The sequence below is a fragment of the Haliotis rubra genome, unplaced genomic scaffold (assembly GCF_003918875.1).
Source record: "Haliotis rubra isolate DU_JTF1 unplaced genomic scaffold, ASM391887v1 Scf538, whole genome shotgun sequence".
Classification (NCBI taxonomy): Eukaryota; Metazoa; Mollusca; class Gastropoda; order Lepetellida; family Haliotidae; genus Haliotis; species Haliotis rubra.
The window spans coordinates 133,163-157,190 of record NW_025767233.1 but is presented as its reverse complement, the minus strand read 5'-3'; the positions used below and the strand labels follow the sequence as shown (position 1 = coordinate 157,190).

The following is a 24,028-nucleotide window of genomic DNA, read 5'->3' as shown; positions in this document are numbered from 1 at the left end:
TGAAGTCACATTGCTAATGCTGCTGTTGCAATGGTACTAGACCTTGTTTGATTCGTGGAAAGCTGAGAGTCATCACACTGAGAGCTGAGAGCCGCAGTTTCTATCAATTTATGTTGTACAGTAATAAACAGAATACTAAACTTGCTCCCGTGAAATACCATTTTCATTAAACTTGTGAAAGATTTAGTATCAGACTTGCTTTTGCTCGTTTGATACCAAATCATTAACTCATTTAATAAAAATGTTATTACACGGAAGGTTGTTTAGTATCCTCTATATACTTAGCTTCCAACAATTATGTTGAATACACTTGAGAAGATATCTCCAGGCAAACAATAATGAACTTCCCTGCTTCTCTGTAAACATTCACTCTTTCACACAGAAAGATATGTACTATCGATATCAAAGTGAAGGTGGAAGAGGAGGGACATATAGTACAATATATATATGTAGGAATTTTAGCAACAATGCCGTAGAATGCCAGCACATTCACCGATGGCAAGCTAGATGTAGTGCACTGTTGGAAAGGCGACCGACTCGTTATACAATTTGGTTACTTGGTAACACTTTTAGTACAATGTACATACGTTTTTTCAAACTGCAACGTCATTACCGTGTAGAACTGACAATATAGTCAGCTGACTGCCAGGCAACAGGTGGATTAAAACAGTAGCCTGCACATCGTGACACAAGAACCACACCTACACCTGCACCACATGAAATGGTTCTAATAAGGTCTAACAACGTCATTCGTTTAACGTTTGGGCACCGATGATGTCATTTCCAAGGAACATAAGCTATGGTGTGTTTATTGTGGACATAGAACTCTCGGGAAATGTTGACAATATGAATTGATATAACGCAAAAAATAAATTAGTTACTTCTGCTATATGTACGGGTTTGGATATAAAACTACTTGATAAACACTTTTTATGATGAAAAAGTGCAAGAAAAAAAGGTTAATTTTTGTGTACACTTGCCCTTTAATACTAAGTAAGCTGACATGACCATAGGTATTCCGAGGTATGATGTATGAAGGGTACTACAGAGCAAGTATTTAGCCTAGTTATAACTGTGCATCAGGACACATCAGACTATAGTTTTGCATATTTTTCAGGCCTACAAAGATGAAAACAAACGACTGGAAATGAGATGGAGAAAAGATGACATCTATTGCAAGCCAATGTATGGTGACAGACACAACACCACCAAAAAGTACTGTCGGAAATGCTAGAAAAATGCTTTTTAGCCTTAATATCTTTATAAAGGTGATACATGTACTATGTTGTCAATATATCAACTCGCCTATAGTGTACCTAATTTTTATTTCAATCGATTTAACATTCCCATGCATTTAAAGGGCAGTTTACAGGAGAGAATTTGGTACCAAAACAGCAACTTCAGATTTTTTTCAGAGTTCAACAACAGAAATCTGAAATAGTCTTTACATTTATGCTAATAATACAGGTGGTGTAAAAATATGAATTAACGTTTTTCCTAAACAAATAAATGTTGAATGTTTGTGTTACTTTACTTAATTATCGTTTCTTTATTGAAGAAATATTAATATAAATGTTAAGTCTTGATAAATAAGTTTCCCGTCATGCATGCACATCTTTATCACAGCGTCCACTATGGCCAACGATTTGCAGTCGATTGTTGCAAAGGTTTATAAGTTTTTTCTGCTTGAAAAAGACAGAGGTAAACCTTTCATTAGTTTAGAAAGGGTTTATTACAGAACTTGTAGAGCTGTTGGTATGTCTTACCAACAAGTTTACAATATTGTAAACAAATCAGACAAGACAGGGACCGTCTCAAAAGCAAAACCGGGACGTAAAACCATCCTTGACAACTTTGACAAGGGAGTGCTTAGACGGGCGGTCTACAAACTTTATGAGAAGAAGAATATATATATTCTAAAGAAGCTACACCAGTGACTTCGTTAAATCTTTGGCCAATGTTCACAACTAGATTAAACTGACCGAATTACATCCATATTTTTTCAATGAAATATACTGTTGACATGCAAAACATTTATTAAAACGTTGCACATTTCTACAATCAATCGATAAGATAACACATGTGATAGGATTCTTTCCAATGTACAGTAATTCGTATGTTTATTTCAAAACAAACACACATACACAAATGATCCCTTACATAACCAATACGTATACTATACGTACACATATTCAACATTTTGCAGAAAACATCTATTGAGATGACCCCTCGCCCGAGCGTGTGCTCAGGTGTCAATTTCACCTGTCGATACCGTGCATGCTGATGACGTAACACAGGCAGTTAATGTTTGTATCAAATAACGTCCCACTACCCCTTATTTTTCTAAGTTTTTGGTATTTTCATCAGTAAAAACACATTTTAGAGCATGTCTCAAAATTTATTCCCTCGGTCTACATTAGGTAGATGTTTCTTGAAGTGATATTTGTTATTTAAGTAACTGTAATACCTCTGAATTTTAAATATAAGTCAAAAAGCATTTTTCTAGCATTTCCGACAGTACTTTCCTTAAAGATACTGTCATTGGGAGTCACTGATCGGCTATGCTGATTGGACGTCCTTGCTAGCACTGTCACCTTTAGGGGTCGAGCTAATGGGGCTTCTCCAACAGACAAACTTGAATCCCACCAGGGATGCCATTGTAACAGCGGTATCACATCATGATTTGAAAACAGACGAATACTTGTAAGGGGTTAAGGGATTGATTGTCTTGGATGATGGATCAGGTGATAAAACCCTTGAAATAAAACATAAACATCTCAAATTACTGGTATACAGCAGCAAGTACATAGTAAATATATAATTACATTTAATATTTTCTGTACACCACAAGGGTTACTCAATTTACAAATTACAGTCATACAGATGAAAATCTGATATGTAACATAACATTAAAAACATAACCCATGCAATTACTAACCTCGTCTCAGGGACGCAGGTAATCCACAGTCTACCAGTAAACAACCAGTGGCAAATGAGTGCTTCAAAGACCTAATATAATAAAATAACACAATTAAATACAATCTATATTACACACGCACGCACGCACGCACGCACTCGCACACACACACACACACGCTCTTTCTCATGTCATCCATAATATGTACCTAATCTACAATGTATACACTATAGTCTACATTAAAGGTCACATGCAACGTAAAACACAACTTTGCAGATTCTGATACCTTTCAGTATGGACTTACCGAAACAAATCATCAAAAATGCAAATTCAACTTATAAAGTTGAAAAATAACGCGATGAAAAAAAACGCGCAAAATCGTAGTTCAAACGATTCACTAACTTTCATTTGTCTATTTCACCACACGTTCTTCTTTCCGAGTCACTTATTTCACCACACGTTCTTCTTACCGAGTCACTTTCTCAGTTCGATACTTAAAAGCAATGTCATTATTTAGCGTCGACCGAATTTCTAACTGTGATATAGATATGTCATTGACACAGACAAAACTCAATGTCTGTTTTATTGGCACCTATGTGTCTGCCTGCCCGTCTGCTAATGACAATATTCAATACACAATTTCAATCACTGACCACATGCAATTTGAACTAAACACCTATCAGGCTATACACCGTAAACAAAACGTATTGATTTATGGCCTGAGTTCGGTCTCTGTCACATTATGTAATTACACAGACAGACAGGTGTGATACTTGTACACTTGACATGTTATGGTGTCTGTTGATTGCAAAATGTTATACGCAAAAATGAGCATGTATTTACAAAACCCAACATCTCTATATATACACACACAATGAGCCATGAGGGCATCTGCAAATGAACCAATGCACAAATGAAATTATATAAACAGTTAAATCGGTAATCTACTGTCATAACATATAAAAAGCTCGAGCCTGTGAAATATCAACAAAAATTAGAAAAATAGCTCACATCAAATCCTTCACCGAGTATTCACCGGACAACCCGCTTCCAAGCTGCGTGAACCTATTTCACTGCGCATGTGCTATGAGCGCAGCCCAGCTGTTGAAACCACTTCAATTCCCCCAAGCTCTGGGGGAAAATTAGTGAATCGTTTGAACTCCGATTTCGAGCGGGTTTTTTCGTAGCGTTATTTTTCAACTTTATAAGTTGAATTTGCATTTTTGATGATTTGTTTTGGTAAGTCCATACCGAAAAGGTAACAGAATCTGCAAAGTTGTGTTTTACGTTGCATGTGACCTTTAACTAAATTATATACTTAGGTTTAAAGTACACAATATTTACATTCTGCTACACAAACACACATTAGTATTGTGATGTAAGATTCCAGGTGAAGGTTGTATCTGAACTGTGAGTATTGGTAAAGATATTTTGATGTGGTGATATTGTTGTGCCAGCTTTGATGTCCAATATCTGTAAGTCATTGCTGGAAGATAGCCATGAATAACGTAACATAGTCAACACCCTGGTTAAACCATATGTGTGAACCATACTGACTGGTAGAATGTGACAACAGCCGGTAAATTTAAGAGTTGACTGTCCCTGTATCAGGCAAAAATTTCCATTGAAAAAGCATAAAATAATTATTTCACTGATCTCAACTTACCAGGTTTATACATGCTGTCGTAAAAATGCAATCTCTTGTAACTACATACATGACGTACATGTTAAATTGACAGGTCAGAAGCAGAAAATAGTATTTTCATATTTGGGGGGAAAATGGAAAGGAACCTAAAGCATAAATTAGATGAAAATTTATCATACAAGTTTGAATTTATCAAGAATTATCACAATATACATCTCTTAAAATCAGGAAAAGTTGCATTGCATTGTGCTTTTTATGCATTCATAGAGTGTGTTGAGAAGATGATCATTCGAGGCACCTGTCCATAGCAGTTTGTCCCCAATTTTTTTAACTTATTTGAAGTTATTTGTTGAAAAAATTTGAAAGGAATTTTGAATAGGAACAGTGTCTTGATGGTGTCGATTGGTGTTCTTTAGTTTGGTTACACTGTTGTTCCTCATCCAAGCTTTATGATGTCCAAGCTGATGTGGCTGGACTAGGTCCCAAGTAACTCTGCTGGGTGGACGAGGCAGTAGATCAGGTGGTCACACCAGCGGACATGGTTCATTGCTCCAGTCACATGGGATGTTTATTACTCAGATTACCAATAATCGGGGTGATTTATGTAAATAGATTTGACTGGAATCGTCAGGGCACTGTTAACATCCTCTCTCTCAGAACATGATGATGCGATATTTCACTACATTGAACTCAATTTTACCTTGGCACACACTGGCCTAACATTCAACTTAGCCAGCAATATTATCAGGATATGTGAATTAGCCCATGATCTGAATGAACAATGTTTGCCTTGCTGATACATTGTAATGTGACGTGACCATGTTTACAGCAATGGCTGACTATCAGTACCTGCCTGTGGAGAGAAAAGAAGATGGCAGCTGCAGGAACCTACTTCCAGAACTTCATCTGACAGGTTTAACAGGGAGAGAGGAGTTTCTGTCAAGAGATGTTCCACTGTTTATGCCACCCATGATATTTTCTCGCATTGATACACCAGTGGAATACCTTTACCGCCCAGATAAAGTGATGAATAGAAATGCCCAAAAAGGCCTGGACCACCTGCCACCTCATCTTATTGGCACCGGTAGGTATTTACATTTTTATGAGGAAGGAAGTCTTTCAAAGGAAAGTTCATAATTACTATGAATGCAAAAGCGCTTTAAATCATTGCCAGAAATTGTCCATTTCGGCTGTTATCAGAAAGTAGTTTATAGGTTGGTATTGTTCCCTCATCTGACACTTGTAAAGGTAAAGAGAGCCTTTCAAAAATGCTGTCTCAAAACATCTGGACCAACATATTTTCCCTAAACCTGATCACAAGATACATATAGTAGATGGAGGGTAACAAATGATGACAGGAGTTGGGATGGAGTTTAGACAGTGCATCACTTAGGGAGATAACTCTGTTAGAGGAGAACTTGTGGGCAGCTGGAAGAAAATACCTTGCTATACCAGCAAGCTCAAATTTTTAAACTGATACTATTTCACATTATACACTCTTTCTTGTTCTTCCGAGTGAAAACTACCAGAAACAGTTTTCAGCCTCTGGTAACACCTCACTTGAAGATCGTGTATCCTGCCTTGGTTGTGACTCCCAATTGAAGTGATTCTCTTTCTTGTTGCCCATGTGTGCAGACGACCTGTAGAGATTCTTTTTTTCATTTTATCTGTTTATTTTAACATGTCATCACTCATACTAACTGCTTATCTATTTTTGGGGATACGGATTTTGTCCTCCCAGGAATTGATTCAAGTCCCAGAAGATCGTTGAAGATTCAGGAATCCTTCCCAGCAGCTCCGTACAAACAGATAACTGTCAGCCAATGGCAGGTGTTGTGGTGGACAGTAATTTGGAATGTCTGCACTGGCACCTTCTTGAACGAGCCAAGCTTCAATCTACACCTTTATGTAGTTGTATGTCCACAGGGTTGGGTAGTACACTTCGAGTCCGAGGTAGCATCAGGGCTGTGGTCTCCAGAAGAAAAGTGACTTCATATCCATCACCTTGAGTTCAAGGAGGTTATTTGAGCATTTACTCATTGGGCCTTTAAATTGTCAAATTAGTCTTAGATTATCAGGACAGACTCAACAGTAGCCTTTTACATCAACCTACAAGGCACAACAAGTCAGCTACCATTTCAATTATTTCGCCTCACAGATAGCCTAAACCTAAGGATAAAGGTGTGGCACATTCCGGAAGCCACAAACGTATTAGCAGATGCCCTGTCCAGGCTGTGCAGCATGTCACCGACGGAATGGTAACTTTATCCGGGAGCATTCCAACTGGTGATAAAACAAAGAATCGCTAGGGTTCAACACTGGGTACATACTTCGCAGCCATAAGCTCTGTTATCACCATGGCAAAGGGCGTTAAAGTTACCATAGTACCAGAACTGATAGCATTATAGCACCCATTCAGACAAGAAGATCAACAGAGGAAGTTAAAGCATGGGACTTGCATATTGTCCTTAAACTTCTGACCATTGAAGCTTATGATCCTCCTGAAGAAATCAGATTGGAACAGAAACACTGTTTCTACTGGTCCTAGCCACAGCTGCCAGAATGTCAGAGATCCTTGCTGTAAATTTCGGTTGTACCCGATTTGCTAATGGATCCAGTGCGTTATGTTGGCGCCAGACAACACCACGGTGGTCACGTACGTCAACAAGGAAGGAGGGACCAAATATTATCATCTCCTCCAGATAACCCAGCAACTGTTTACGATCGCGGACTCTATGAAGTACTTTGTCAGAGCTTGACACATCCTAGATGAGTGAACATCCTCGCCAACTCTCTGTCCAGACAGGATCGGGTGATCACGACAGATTGGACAAATCGACCTGGGAAGTTTCCACAATAGATCTTTTCGTGACTTGCTGCAGTGATCAGCTACCAGGCGATGGTCATTGAAATGTGATACAACAACCCTATCTAGGATGCCAGTGATGTACCCATGTCTATTCAGAATTTGTCTGATTGTCACAAGGTCAAGGTCACGTGAGAGGCACATCTACATAATCAATGAACCAATGCCAAATGGTACTTTGTAACAAGCCCATTCTATAGTGCATGTGCAGTATTTCTACCTTGACAAGCACAGACTCGGCCATCAGTCATGAACAAAAGTAAGTGACTTTCATCCAACCAGTGGACCCTTCGCCATGACCTCCAATTCCAGTGATGTCGAGTGTGACACCAAACTAGTCGTGCTGCTTTGTGCACTGGGAATAACAACCAAAGTCTGAAAAGTCGTCTTGCTCTATGTTTTGGTGGATTTTGGACGATTTGAGACTCTTCTGGGAGACAAATGATGATGGGGAAGCCACTCTCTGCTTTTAACATGCCACTTGATATGAATGTGCGTGTGTCTGTGTTGTTTTGCTTATTCATTTGCCTATTTAGTCTCACATATACAGTGTCATCAAGAAGTCATCAAGCCCAACCATCCCAACAGCCAAATTCACAAAATATGTGCTGTAGCTACAGTCCTAGTCCCTTTGAATTCAGTTTCTATACAATAGAAGTTGCCAATGGAGTGTCGACAATACATTAACAAACTTCTACTTATCAAATACTATTGACCAGAATATACAAGTTGCGACCAAGGCTATAATTACTTCATAGTTTGTTCCCCTTTTTATGCACTGTTGTGCGGGCTGTGTATTGCATTCAGGTGCCCATGTTAAGGCTGGAGAGTTAAGGATTCTATTTTCTTTTTGATACAATTTATACTATGTAAAGTATGTCATTTTGTGAAAGAATTACAAAAGGGAAACACCAGTTGTGAATGTAAGTCTGTGTAGACTTTAACTTAGTCTATAGTCTATCACAAAACTCCAGAAATATTTTTCACTCCATATACCATTTTTCAGAAAATAAATTGCAATACATACTGTTTGAAAAGCATATTGTGGTGTACTGGTAATACCGTGAAGTCCTATCTGTTGGTATTATTGGTATAAGAATTGAGGTACCTCCTGCCCAGTCTGTCATACAGACCCTGAAACAAACATATCCAAGAAGGCCCATCAAAGTCTAGATTATGTGGCAAGGCTATATTTCCACAATTTCAAATATTCCTGTCACACACACTTTCAGCATCAGGTCAGTAATGGGTGATAAAATCTCTGCAACTGTTTTTTTCTGTAAAATATGTTCATTTCAGAGACTAGTTGTTACCCTTACGCCAGCCTTGCTCATCTGTGAAGTATGTTTCACCATTAATGGTTTATTTTCATTGGGCTTGGTTCTCAGCTGGTAGCAAAGATCTGTTGAAAGTCTTAAGATTTTGTAGTGTGAGAACAGCAATTACAGAGAAATAATGACTATAATGTGAAAAGGTATTACATTAAAATTATACACAATGATAACTATTGTTTGATTTTAGATAAGTATCATATTGCTTTGTTTTGTGTGTATAGGGAGACAAAAGAGGACAATCTACACAATTTTCAAGACATTTGATGAGGACACACCTATAGGCCCTCCAGAAGGTGCAGAAGCTTTCCTGAAGGCAAAATTGAAAAATACCAATCTACTACAGCTTGTGCAAACAGTGAGTGTGACAAGTATCTGTATTGTGTATCACTTCTATGAAGGTCCCCACTCTGGGTCCCTCCCAAGTGAGCTTATGCCTGTTTGTCGATGACATTGTACGTTATTTTCAGACATTACAGGGTGATTATTGAAAATGAAACCTTGCATGCTTGTTCCCATTAGTCTGTTTGTCATGAAGTTTTAGTAGTTTTAATTTAATAGTTTTAAGTCTTATTTTCAAAATGTCCATTCTGTCAAAATCAACACATACTAAGTAGTAGATACAATGATAGTCCTGGACCAAGTCCAACAAAAGCCTCTGCAAAGCCTTATTTCCCAAATAAGGCTTTGGTCGGACCCTTAGCTCTTGCTACCATTACATCTACTGCTTTCCCGACCTATAAAAATTTCAGACGCCAGCGGGATACGAACGCCCAATGTTACACCTCACAACCGCGCCTCTTAGCCGACTGAGCTACCGCGGACTTGGCTGAAGTATGTTGGTTTAACGGGTCTATCCTGGGATTACATCATCGCTACGTCTATAATAGCTTCACGTGCCGCTATGACACTACTGTGACACTATGTCAATGAAACAGTTTAATGTGAATCGCCTATGATCTCTTTGGTGTTCGTAATAAAGGCTTGCCGGGCTTTTTGTATCCCCTGTTCTATGTACTTTTTTTTCTCGTCCTCGCTGATAGCAGCAGACTTACGAGACTTGGATCAAATCTCTTGTTTCATTTTGTCATATTTTGTGAGTTCAGAGAGGATTGAACGAAACTCCTCCTCTGAGATCTTACTGTCAGTGAGTGCCGTGGAAATACGCTCACTCACTGTGTTCAGCTTTGCTTCAGCTAGAACCCTGATCTCGTCGTGTTTCAACGCCTTACGATGCAGTCTGCGTGATGCAAACTTAAGCACCAACCCTAACACCCCTGTCACCCCAGCTGTTATTTCAATACCTAGCACTATAGGTGCGGCCACGATGGTAGCTAACAACCCAACACCTGCCGCACCTAGTCCCATGCTGGTTACCATAAGGGCAGTATCAGTCCCGTCCACGGCATTGAAAGCTCTATGGTACTTCTTATATAGTGCTTTCCGCGTGTCGCGGTCTTGTTCTAGTTGGCGTTTTACATCACATAACTGTCTCAAGCGGAACCCGTCTACGGTCTACGGTCTTCGCTACTTCCTCTACGACTGGGTACAGACCCATACTGAACATATAATATATTCTAAAAAATATCTTTAAAATGTGTGTTATTTACTGTTTGCTCAGTGTATTTGAAGCTTACAAGTCTTAGACTCTTGTACAGGGAAATAGGGGAGAGGGAAATAGGTAACTGTGCGTCCACATGAACATTATCGAGGGGGTATCTTAAGGAGTGTATTGAGGGGACTATAGAGCCCGTTGAGGGGTCCGGTTGTATAACGATACGGCCATGTTGGCCCGCGCTTAGGAGGTCATAGCGTATTGTCACCCCGGGTAAAAGTTGCTGTTCTACAGGATCACCCCCCATGAAGAAGACTTCTATGGCGAGTGTGGAGCCTGGTTTCACTTTCATAAGGTCCAATTGGGAATTGGGGACATCAAACTTTAACTCGTCCTCCAAGCCTGAAGTAACTAACACGCTACCCGTATGATCCCCCATTAGTTGAGCCCTTATAGCATTCTGGGCTTTGTTTGGTGCGTTCACAGCTATAGAAAGTGAACCATGAAGAGGCCGACTTCATCTTAAGCCAAATGGCTTTACTGCCAAGGCACCACTTATCTTTACTGGTGCGGCGGCGGCTATCTCGTTTAACTTTAGGCGGCGACGACATCGCCTGTGAAACTATTGAACTACCCCAGCGTGCGAATTTCTTCTCGATACCTAATACGACGGCGCTGGTTCACCCATTCATTTCCCCGCTCCACGGCCCTCTATCGCCAATTACCGGCGCAACCAGAGGAATTTCGCGTGCCATGCGCAGACAGCGCTGCCATTTATCAGAACTAAGGTCCTTTTAAAGACTCAAAATTCCCCAGCACCGTTATTTCGCTTAATTCTGGAATTTCCTGCTGATTACTTCTACCGCAGGATTCTGCAGTACCGAAATTCTGATTTACCCTTTGTCGCTATAAACAAGATCGCCACTGGTCGCCCTACCGTTGGCATTTAGTTCCAGCAATTACTTCATTTTCGGCATTGACTCATTCGTGAAGGCATTTACCAATCACCCTCGCTTCCTTTCCTTGGCCGAAACATTCCCGCTCAAGCAAATCAAATTTGTTGAGTACTTTGGCTGGCGATGAAATTGTTCGTTCATCGATAGAGCTCTCTACAAAATCTCTCGCTTCGTGGTGTTTGGTACTCAGGGTTTAGATCCGTTATTTTAATTCACCTACCGTTTAAATTCTTCTCCGGAACGGCTCCAGGTTTAGAAAGATCTAAATAGCAGAGGCACTAACAATAGCGAAAGCGGCGTCGGGTTATGGTTTGAAACTCAGGTGGTTTTGTTGTTGCTGGCGTTGCGATGTTCGTCGCCGGTGGTCGCCAGTGGGCAGGTTGGTACGGCGCCGATCGGCGATCACGACGGCTGAACGACCTCACCGGCTAAGTTATTCTGGAAGTGTTGTGCTGGTATATGAAGCTCATTTGCCATAAACCGGGTGCGAAACAGACGACACTTTCGTTTTAACACCGGTCAGCGTATGATGGATCTCTTTAGCTCAACACCGATATCTATTCGGTGGTACCAGCACGGTATTCCGCATTAAAAGTAATTCCGCTTAAATAACCAGCAGATGCGTTCCAGCGCAATCAACTCGCCGCGTGCCGTTAAAACTACAGAGTGCCAGTGCAAACTGGCCATGCAAAAAATCATTACAGTCGTCTATTCCTCTTTATGTCGCTGCCCGTTCGTATGTCTCAAAGTCATTGCTCCGGATATTAACTACCGGTACGTACTTCGCCGTCCAGCTCAAGCCATCTTACAGCAAATTCCAGAGATGAAGCCAAGCCGGTTAAATGCTCGAGAGGAAATTACGACCGGTTAGTCTTCGCTGGTATTTGACTCGTAACCTTCGAAAAAATCAGTATTATGCTTTCGGCTTCAATATGTTTAGTCACGTGTGGTGCGAACATAAAGCCTGGTTTCCTAGGCCGTATGAGTTCAGGCGGGTGAAGAAAGGACCAAAAGCGTCAACCCGATGTTAACGTCCCCACGTCCCACCACCCGACCCGGTGAAGCGGGTATAGTGAAGCCACCCCGAACCTAGGGTTCAACCAACACCCCCTGTGGGGTCACCCCCATACGTTCAGGCGGCCAATCAGCAGCACATCGACCGTAAAACAGCTATGGTGGTTGGTGGGGTAGCTTTGGGCCTTATTTGGTTAAAAATTCCTTAGCCGCTACGTACAGCAAACCCACCACGGCGACGATGGCTGCCCACAGGTTTTGACTGAGCCACGTGGCTGTTTTAGCCAGAGCGCTCAGCAGCCACGAGACGATGCTACCCAGGAGGCTGGGCAGGGCTTCGGCGGCCTTACCAGCCAGTTTAGCCAGGGCTTCCCCGAGTTTTTTTATCCAGTCTTTGACACCCCTACCACTTGGTGTGCTGGCAGGCGTGGGCCCCCCTGTCAGTGACACCACCAGGGTTGATATGATGAAGCCCAATGCAGTCAGAATGCTGGCGATGGTGATCCCTTGCTCCCGGAACAGGATTCGGATCCTGTCAGCTAGCGTGGTGTCCTGGTAGAGGACTCGATCAATGGTTTCCCGCACACGGCTGATCTGGGATCGAAGCTGTTCTCGGAAGGAGGATGCCGTTTCCAGCCGGGTCTTCCTTTCCTCTTCCAAATTACGTATTCGTTCCTCGATTGTGGCTTTCAGAGATTCGTCCTCCGTTTCACCTAGTTTGATCTTTTCATAGGCGATGTGGTCGTCTATCGCGTCCAGTTTGGCCGTGTTGTTCACGAGATGTCCGCGAATGGTTTGCATGGCATTGTCAAGCCCCCGCAGTTCCCGAGCGGTAAATTCGAACCCAGGTAAGGGGTTGTCATGGTAGGTGGCCAACAGCTTTTCAATGTTATCAGTCATGTCTTGATCCGATGTGGCGCCCCTGATGTCTTGCAGATCTTGAAGGGGAATCTTAGGCCGTGCCACCGTAATCTACGAAGCCTAATTCATCGCGGATCAAGTTACCCCCATGGCGACTGAACAGTGTTGATAAGGCAAGCGGTTCTCTAGTGCGCTTATTCATGAGATCGATATCCGGGTTAGCCCTCAATCGCAGCGTGCCATTGCTATCAACAAAAAACTTAGTATAGTCTCGCCCCCACGGCTCTACGTAATTTTTATCCTCTTTTAAACCATCGTAAAACCCGTTGACGGCCTGCTTCACGAGTTCGTTGCCTTGCGAGAATGAGGTTTCATCATCCTCGAATGCCTGGGTATTATTCCACATATCATCCATAGGTATGTCTTCATGACCGCCTTCAGCCATTATTTAGTATTAAAACTTATATATTTCATTTATATAACAATGTATGGTAGAAAACTAGATCCTTTCAGAAGATCAAGAGAGCCACTAGGTGTCAAAGCCGTACGCCAGTCGGTGACCATCACCAACAACCCCAGCAAGATAGACCAGAATCAAACGCTGCTGGTTAGATTTCCAAACCTTGGCGCGAATGACCTCATTGTACCAGGCACTGTTCGACTGGCGTTCAACCTCACGTTGACCTCCACCAACAACAAGCGCGAGAGCTAGTCGCGGAGCGTGAGGGTCGAGCCATCATCAAGAAAACCACCATCAAGATCACCGGTAGCGAGGTGCTGAGCATCGGCGACAGCGGCGTGTTTCACTGCTCTACGAGGACCTCTGGAAGCGAGGAGAAGCAGCGTCAATGGCGTGTATCAGGGCATCAACAAATCGACCGGTTGCGCGTTGAATCACGGCTTCACGCATAAGACCAGTTAGACAAGCTATCGGATGGTGAAAAGGCCATTGCTCAAGCGTACGGGAACCGGTTCTGCGTGCCGCTCAACTTCCAGTTGCTCACGGAACACGCCCGTTTTACCAGGCGGCTGGGTGATAGGCTTGAATACGAGCTAACGTTTAGCGACTACAGCAAAGTAGTGCGTCGCGCCGAACAGCGATGAGGCTAGTTATACCATCGACAACATCTCTCTGGAGTTCGACATGGTCACTAACCCGGAGCTGGCCAGGCAGGTTCGAAGTCAGTACTCGGGGAATGTGGCCATCCTGTACGATCGCATACTGAGGCATAGATCCATCGTCGCGGGATAAGAGCGACACTGTGTGGAATATCAACCTGAAGCGTTCGGTAGCGATCGATGAAAGGCATCCTGGTCATCCCGTGGAGGATTACGAGCCGTTCGGAGGGACAGCGAAGTTTTTCAACCCCGAGATTGAAAAGGTGGAAGTGACCATAGAGGGCGTGCCCAACCAGCTGTTCAGTCATGGTATGAGGGCGTACCAGCAGTGGGATGAGATAAAAAAGCTACCAGCCATCAAACAACACCCATACATAACCAAAGACCTGGACCTATCCTCCGTGCAGATCGGCGAATACCTGACCACCAAGTACGCCCTATGGTTGGACATGCGATCCACGGATGACGATAAACTGCACAGTAGCGGTCGCCGCATAGACAACGGCAGCGAGGGGATAACAATCCAGATTACCAAGAAGGCTCAACCCGCTGGCAAGTTGAAATTATATCTGTACGTAATTATGGACGCGCAACTTAACATAGACAATGGGAGATTCGTGCAAGCCATCTACTGATTTACCACGCGACCCACACTGTGCCATAGTGTGCGGGCAGACTGGCTGTGGGAAGACCGTTTTCGTGTTGGATATGTTGGAGAGGTACTACAGGGATGTGTTCGACCACATCGTTATCATGTGCCCTACTCTGGGCATGAATAAAACGTACACGGAAAGACCTTAGGTGATGACGGACCCGGACGTACACAGAGTCGATCCGGGACCACGTCTGCAGGACTGGTTGAAAGCTTACCATATGAAATTTAAAGGGGAGTTGACGTTGTTCATACTGGATGACTGCAGCGCTAATCGCGAGATAACAAAAAAGAGAGACATGCTATCGTACCTGGCCTTCTCTGGCTGACACGCAAATCACAGCGTCTGGGTGCTAACGCAAAAGTTCAACTCGGTGTTGAAAGACCTCAGGGAGCAGACGCGATGGGTGGCCTTATTTCACTGCAAGGACAGGGATTCGTTCGAGGAGTGTTTGAGAGAGAACGATGTGATGAGCAAACATGATAGGGAACGTGTGAAGAAACAGCTCGCTGAAACTAAACACGCTAAGCTCGTGCTCAAGACCGATCAACCCGTGGCCTATAGGGTGTTTTAGCTAAGCAATGCTAAGCAAAGCTAAGCAAATGCTAAGCAAAGCTAAGCAATGCTAAGTAAAACTTAGCACTTATCAGTTATAGCTATGGTATTTGAAGTGTTCGTCGTGTGCAACTTAACCTTCATTTCTCTGTGTTTCGCCTATATCGTATATTATATTGTTAAAACTAAAACTTACTTATCACATTATAAGATGGAGTGTGAGGAATTGCTAGAGCAACTGTTGGTACCACAGGTGGACGATGATAAGCGAGAGAAACTGGTGGCGTTGGCTGTTGGTGGCAAAGCCAAACATTACTTTGGGGAGTACACTCCAGATAAAATTCACAAAATGTCAGCCGAAGAAATCGATAAGCTGTACGCTAGATACGAGGCTAGACTAGGTGCAGAAATGACAAAGACAATAGGATCTGCTATGACCCAGATATACACTGGTATTGCGTCATACTTACTTCCCATCCCCCCGGAGCGTCGACTTTACTTGTGGGAAGACCTTGAGAAAGACCCTTTTATCGAACACGCCTTGAGCTCTATTAGCTGCGAGCTGTACCACAAATACGGTATGTTGTTAACCCCGGTGACGGCGGCGATTATCATGGCAAAGCATTGTCAATTTGAGAGGAAAAATAATAATAATAGTATAGATGGATGCTGCACAGGAGGAGACATCAAAGTTGGGGGAACCCCAAATGGAGACGGTGGAGACCCCCACGTTGGGGGAGACCCCACCCACAGTAACCAGGCAGAAGAATCCTAAGAGAGTAGCTGCCGGTAAAAAACGGTGGTGTAACCAACATAAAATTATCACAGTGACCCACCCGTCTCGACTATTGTTGGCTGTATGCGCAACTGCTGCCGTGGCTATCTCATGGTTATATACACGACCAAGGGATCCCGGGGAGAAATTAGAGGTCAACCCGCATATCATGCAATAAAATATATATTTTTATATCATATACATAATGTCTGAGGGGAAAACATTCGTCAACGACGCATACCACGCCACCGTGGTCGCCAGTCTAGCCGTAGGGTACGCTCGGTTGACCAAAATGGTGCTTAAACAACCGACTATCAAGCTAGATTTCAACCTGCAGGATATTGGTATGCTCATAATGAACCTTGGTATGGCGATGGCTACAAAAGACATCCTAGTAAAACAAGGGATACTACCTGAAGATATTATGAAATAAATATAGGATGGCCACGATAGCTATGATGGTCGGTGGTGCGTTAGTAAATGCCCTAGCATTTTCCGGGAGTAATTTCCTCTTCTCAAGTCTCCGGGGGTCGGACGCGGAGCGGAAGAGACACGACCTCGCTATTGAGAAATTACAGGCCGCCCAATCCGAGTACGCTAAAAAACGCCTCCAGAGGATCGATTACATTAACGAACAACTCAAGCGTGAAAACCATGCCGTTCAAACATTCCACAATGTCGACGACGCAGCGAGAGAATACTACCTATTAACTGGTAAACGATTGGAACCGCTCAATAAGCCCACACTCGCTCAGTACTACACACCATCCAAGGGGCAAATGGACCGTGAACTGGTCTTCATAGCGCTGGGTATAGCAGCGACTGCGTTGGTTGCAAAACAATTAGACTAAGTACTCATATAAGTATGCTAAACATGAGACCTGCTCCATACCGATGCGAATACATACTTATGGGGAAGAAAGAACCCTGTGGTAAGAAATGTAGGACAGAGGGGTACTGTTGTTTCCACATGGGAAGCCCTAACTACTCGTGTTCTGTGTGTGGTATAGGGGTTAAAGGGCACTACTGCCTATGTAAAGCTCACGGGGCGAACGTAGTCAGACATCACCTCATCTACGAGAATAAAAAGGCCTACATAAAAGAACGTAGGCGCCTTCTCAGGGTAGACCCCAATTAGACACTGTGCACACCTAGGTATAGCTATGTTTGTGGAAATTGACCCAAGAGACATCGAATCTCTGGTTAAAAACATACTCAAAGATGAATTGAACTTATGGGGGCGCTTCAGATTTCAGGTCACATTGGGAGTGGCATGGATTAAAGAGGGTGTTAAGTGTACTCGCCCCTTCACATGTGAGGGGGACGTCACGACTCAACACCAGATAAACTGTTTTACAAGTATACAGGAATACCTGCACAACTTCAAGGAATACTATATCCAACAGTGTGAGTACTGGATTGAAACAGCCCATCTAGTGATTTTATGAGCGCCTCACTTTATTTTTTATCAATTACCTCCCTTTACTGTGGCCCAATTAGACATTGATTCTCTTAGGTGTGTACGCAACTATGACTACTATACGCGATCTCAAACAAATCGCCAGACGCCGTGGTGTGATCGGGTATTCTCGAATGCGGAAGCCAGCCTTGTTGAGATTACTAGGTTTAGAAGCCCCTCCCACGGTAAAACAATTAAAAGTCCAGGCAAAACAGCTTGGGCTCACGGGTTATTCAAACCTGGGGAGAGCCGGGTTAGTCGCATTGTTATCACATGCCCCCGTAGCAAAACCTCTTACTGTAAAACAATTAAAAGCCGAGGTTCGCGATTTGGGTTTAGGGGGATATTCCCGTATGAGGAAACCACAGCTTGTAGAACTATTACGGCAGAATAGAGCTATTGACCTACAGTTCGTGCGCACTGAGCGCGCTGTAGGCAACTATTTGAGAGGCTGGCGCATGCATGTTGATAGGAATATAGATATCACAGATATCAAGCCTCTGATAGCTGATAAGGTCAACCAGGAACTAAACGATCTTGGAAGTATTAAGTTTCAGATCACAGTTAAAATGTCGCTCGATAAACAGCAGGGCATGGGGGGAACCCCCACTGGGGTCACTGAGTACGTTCAGCCTTACTTCAGAGGTAAACAAGAGGTCGTGACCCATATAGAGACCATAGACGCATCAATCGATACCAGTTTTCAGCAGATACGAGAATACCTAGAACGCTACACACACTTGGGGTCCGGGTGGGCTGTAGATAAAATCGATAATGTCTATCTAGACATAGCTAACTACGTGCCGTTCAGAGGTGGGTCATACCTAGACTTGCCTCCCTACTATAGGAAAAAACATGCCATGGTAAACGTTAAGAATAGAGGAGACGATTGCCTGAGGGTAGCTACCAGGTCAGCCTTGTTTCCAGCTGACACTCATTCAGACAGGCTTTCTAGCTATCCCCAAGATGATGGGCTCAACTGGGATGGTATAGATGAACCCACCCCCATATCTCAGATCACTAAAGTAGAAAAACAGAATAATCTAGCTGTAAACGTCTTTGGGCACGAAGGTAACACAACAATAGTACACAGGGTCAGCCCAGCGTTGGGTCGCCAAGTTATTAATATATTCATGATCCAACGAGGTGAAAAGTATCATTACACGTGGATAAAACATCTCAGCCGGTTGTTGCACGACCAGTCGAAACACGTTGGGAAAAAACACTTTTGTGTGAGATGCCTGCACGGTTTCAGCCGAGCTGATTTATTAGAATCCCACCGGGAGGATTGCCAAGGTGTGTTGCAGACGGCCATACGAGTCGACATGCCTAAGGAAGGTGACAATATCCTCTAGGGTAGAATTCGACAACCACAAGAACCAAATGTCTGTGCCTTATATTATATACGCCGACTTTGAAGCCTTGGTTAAACCTGTTGAGGCTGTTGGGGGTACCCCAACCACACTCAAAACACAGGAGCTTGAAGCCTGTGGGTTTGGATACGTTGTTGTCCGTTGTGACGGGGAAACGAAAGCTCCGGTAGTGTATAGGGGTCCCGACGCGGCTGAAAGGTTTCTTAAGTGTTTGCAGGAGGAAGAAAAAATTATTAGGAATGCGCTGTATACAATCGCTCCCATGCGTATGACCCGAGCCGACCGACTAGCTCACACCTGTAGTACTAATTGTCATGTGTGTGACTCACCACTGAACGGTGATTCGGTGAGAGATCACTGTCACGTAACCGGTAAGTATAGAGGCGGCGCTCACAGCGCGTGTGACCTCAAGCTTAGAATCAACCCTAAGATAATAAACATCCCCGTTGTCTTTCACAACTTGAGAGGGTACGACTCTCATTTGATCATGCAGGCCATCGCGAAAATCGATGGTAATATAACGTGCATCCCCAACAACATGGAGAAATACATCTCCTTCAGCTTAAACGGCCTTAGGTTCATAGATTCAGTACAATTCTTACTGTCGTCACTCGACAGTCTGGTCAAGGCCAATGATACCTTCCCTATTACCGATCGATACACAGACGCCGAGACTAGACCCCTGCTTATGAGGAAGGGTGTGTACCCTTATGAGTACATGGATAGTTGGGTCAAGTTCGCCGAGACCAGACTACCCCCCTATCAGAGAATTTTACAGCAATCTGACAGACTCGGAAATATCCCAAGACGATTACTCACACGCGATTAACGTATGGAATAAACTGGGTTGTGAGAATCTGGGTGACTATCACGACCTATACTGGAGGACAGATGTACTGCTGTTAGCCGACGTGTTTGAGACGTTTAGGCGGACATGTTTCAAGCAGTATAAACTCGACCCGCGATGGTATTACACCAGCCCAGGTCTGTCGTGGGATGCCTTGCTTTAAAAAGACTGGAGTTAAGTTGGAATTGCTTACAGATTATGACATGCACCTATTCATTGAGAAAGGCTTATGCGAGGCGGGATCTCCATGGCAACCAAGCGATACGCGAAAGCAAATAATCAATACGTGAAGGGCTACGATCCAAGCAAGCCAACCAATCACATTCTCTGCGTCGACGCCAACAACCTGTACGGCTGGGCTATGAGCCAGTATCTACCCACAGGGGGATTCGAATGAGCGTCACATGAGGTCGATGTTATGAGCATCGCGCCAGATTCGAACAAAGGTTATATCCTCGAGGTTGACTTAGAGTACCCCAAGGCATTACACACATCACACAACAGCTACCCCCTGGCCCCCGAACGTATGAGGGTTAACCCAGACTGGATGTCTGAGTACCAACATAACTTGTTAGGTGGAAGGGTGGCAGACGCTGAAAAACTCGTGCCTAACTTAATGAATAAGACCAAGTACATCGTTCACTATCGCAACCTACAGCTGTACCTGTCGTTGGGTATGAGGCTGACCAAAATACACAGGGTGCTCGTGTTCAACCAGAGCCCATGGATGGAACCCTACATCAGAATGAACACAGACCTCCGAAAGCTTGCCACCAGTGATTTTGAGAAAAATCTCTACAAGCTCATGAACAACTCGGTGTTCGGTAAGACTATGGAGAACCTGAGGAAACGCGTGACCGTGAAGCTGGTTCGGTCGAATGAGGAAGACAAGCTCAGGAGACTGATAACCAGTCCGGCATTCAACCGTAGCAAGATATTCACCGATGACCTAGTTGCCCTACACATGAAGAAAAGCCACATAAAATTCAACCGGCCTGTTTACGTGGGGATGAGCATCCTCGATTTATTATTATTTAAAGGTCCTAGGTAAGATGAAGGACGAGTGTGCTGGCACGCCCATAGCCGAGTACATAGGTTTGAGACCTAAGATGTATTCCATACTGAAGGCCGACAATAGTGAGATCCGGAAGGCTAAGGGTGTTAAGAAGTACGTGGTTAAACAACACATCAAACACGCCAGATTCAAGGAAGCCCTGTTCAAGACCCGTACCTTTAGACATAAAATGAACACACTTAGAAGTGATGGGCATAGGATATACGGACTGACAATAAACAAAACGTCCCTGTCGCCTATGGACACTAAACGTTGGATAGCTATTGATGGGATAAACACGTACGCGTACGGGCATGAGAAAATTGAACCAAGAACATAGATATATATGTCACGGAACCAGAGAAAGTTTGAGGCTATTTACTATAGCCCGTGTGGGTACTGGAAAGGAGCTAGCGCTGTAGATAAGCTGGCTAAAATAGCCGAAAGTACCCGGAGGAAAGCCAAAGCGTGGCGAAAAACAAGCCCTGTGGCAGATCTATTTGTCGCCACCAGGCTACGTGCCTAGAAGGAAGTTTGGAATTAACATACCTAATAGCGTTCACCAGGCAGACCTACTGTTCCTACCCCACGACAAGAGGTACAAGTATGCCTTAACCGTAGTGGACGTAGCCAGTCGCTACAAGGAAGCCGAGCCCTTGACCACGAAAGATTCTGCCCAGGTGGCCAGAGGATTCGGACGCATATACAAACGCAGTCCGCTGACGTGGCCAACAGAGCTGCAAGTTGACCCCGGGCGGGAATTCATGGGTGCCGTGTCACACCTGTTAGACAAACACGATACAAAGGTCAGGCGTGGCACGGCTGGAGCCCATCGCAGCCAAGCCATAGTTGAGAGATTCAACAGAACTTGGGCTGAGCGTTTATTCGGACATCAGTATGCGAGGGAGATGGCCACCCCGGGAAAACGATCGACTGAATGGGTCACAAGGTTGCCTAAGGTGGTGTCGGCAATCAACCATGAAGTCACCCGTCTCACCGGCAAGAAACCGGTAGACGCTATCAAACTAAAATCAATAGTGGCAGAGTCGGCTGCTCCATTGCGTGGGAAAGAGAAACAGATACCAGATAGGGCCCTAGTGAGGTATCTATACCAGCCTGGGGAACACGAGGGTGATAGCCGTAAGCGAGCCACTGACCCAATATGGTCAATCAAAACTTACAACATAGATAAAGTTGACATGAAATCAGACGAGCCTAACTTGTACTACTTGAGGGATGGGCCAGGCAGAGGGTTTGTAAGAGAAGAATTATTGATCGTACCGTACGGCACAGTGTTACCACCAGTCAACACGGCATAGATGATACAATCCCAGGATAGACCCGTTAAACCAACATACTTCAGCCAAGTCCCCGGTAGCTCAGTCGGTTAAGCGGCGCTGCTGTGAGGTGTAACATTGGGCGTTCGCATCCCGCTAGCGTCTGAAATTTTTATAGGTCGGGAAAGCAGTAGATGTAATGGTAGCAAGAGCTAAGGGTCCGACCAAAGCCTTATTTGGGAAATAAGGCTTTGCAGAGGCTTTTGTTGGACTTGGTCCAGGACTATCATTGTATCTACTACTTACTATTTTGAAATATTGTATGTGACAAGTGATGAAGGGCAAATTCAGGGATCGGTTTTAACCTACTTTCCTGCTGCCATTTCCAAACCTGAAGTTTTTGAGTTAACATCATCTATTTTTAAAGGAAAATATTAACACAATTATTTTTAATAGGGGTAAATTATTCGAAAAGTTGATTTTACATCTTGCAAGAGAACTGATCAAGCGAAATGGAGCCAACACTTAATCTCAAAATATTTTTTAAAATAGATGGTATAATTTATCAGCAATTTCATTTATTTAGCAAAATGTAATACAGTTCCAACCAGCACACCCTATAATAAATGACCAATCCCTAAGAATTTATTTGTTTTGGGGAAATGTGATTGCAGTTCCTTTTGTGTTAAAAGGGTGACTGCAGGGAGTCAAATTGATTGTCCCAGAAAATGTTTTTAAAAATAATTATGATCCCGACAGGGGAAAATAGAAATTGTCTGCTACAAAAATTACACTATTGCAAGGAAGTACTTGTTGAAAAGACAATTAATATCCTAGTTCTCATTGATAAATTATCTTGTCTCCATACAAGATCCCACCCTGGCTTGTTGAAATAGTTATGGTGCTAGGTCATAACCTTAGGCATCAGGTGAGCCAATGAGTATAAGAACAAATTTCAGGGCACAATACTGACAAATTAGCGACTCGTATGCCGACACAGGTAATTTGAAAAAAATGGAAAACAATGAATGAAAAGGTACTTCATCATTTGATGTTGTATTTACAGATAATGTTGATTTCGGGTAGACTGCAGTATTTGGGGCACCACACCAGAGCGAATCATTTCCAAGCTGGTTACCACTGCACCCTCTGAGCCAAATATCAGCTTCACCTGTACCCACACCCTACAGACTTGACATGGATTAGCATAGAAACTGCCCAGGTTTTGTCACATGAACAATCCATTCAAACTACAGGGGTTCGCCCAGAGAGCGGAAGGTCGCGGGTTCGATCCCCGACTGCGTCATACCAAAAGACGTTAAAATATGGTACTTGTTGGTTCCTGTCTGGCGCTCGGCATTAATGGGTACAACAAGGACTGGTCGGCTCGGAGTCAGAATAATGTGTCTGAGTGGGGTATTCATGCTTCACTGCGGCATGGTATCTCATTGGGCTAGCACTATAAAACCAGCTTCAGTCTGGGCTAATACAAGCAGCCGTACATACATATACACACGCATGCACGTCGTCATATGAGCGAAATATTTTCAAGTACGACGTTAAACCCAGTTTCACCTCACCTCAGACTACAGGGTCACAGCTTAACCCACCGATAATATTTCATGTTCACTCACAGTCATCTACTGTATCTTAGAATCATCATCTCACTCAGCTCAAAAACATCAATCTGAAACAAGTGTCAAGTTTAAAACCAAGTCAGACCAAGATAAGAAACGTAAAGATGTTTCAGCATGACCACGCCTCAAAAGGT

The 24,028-nt window shown here is 43.6% G+C and overlaps 1 protein-coding gene across 1 annotated transcript in view; it reads left to right on the top strand.

The window, feature by feature from the left end:
• Positions 1-24,028, top strand: part of LOC124253286 (general transcription factor 3C polypeptide 5-like) — a 117,562-nt gene that overhangs the window by 28,139 nt on the left and 65,395 nt on the right. The window contains exons 2-4 of the mRNA XM_046687030.1: positions 1,118-1,215; positions 5,369-5,646; positions 8,984-9,117. Coding sequence (XP_046542986.1) covers positions 1,118-1,215; positions 5,369-5,646; positions 8,984-9,117 — 510 coding nt within the window. The remainder of the gene's footprint in view (positions 1-1,117; positions 1,216-5,368; positions 5,647-8,983; positions 9,118-24,028) is intronic.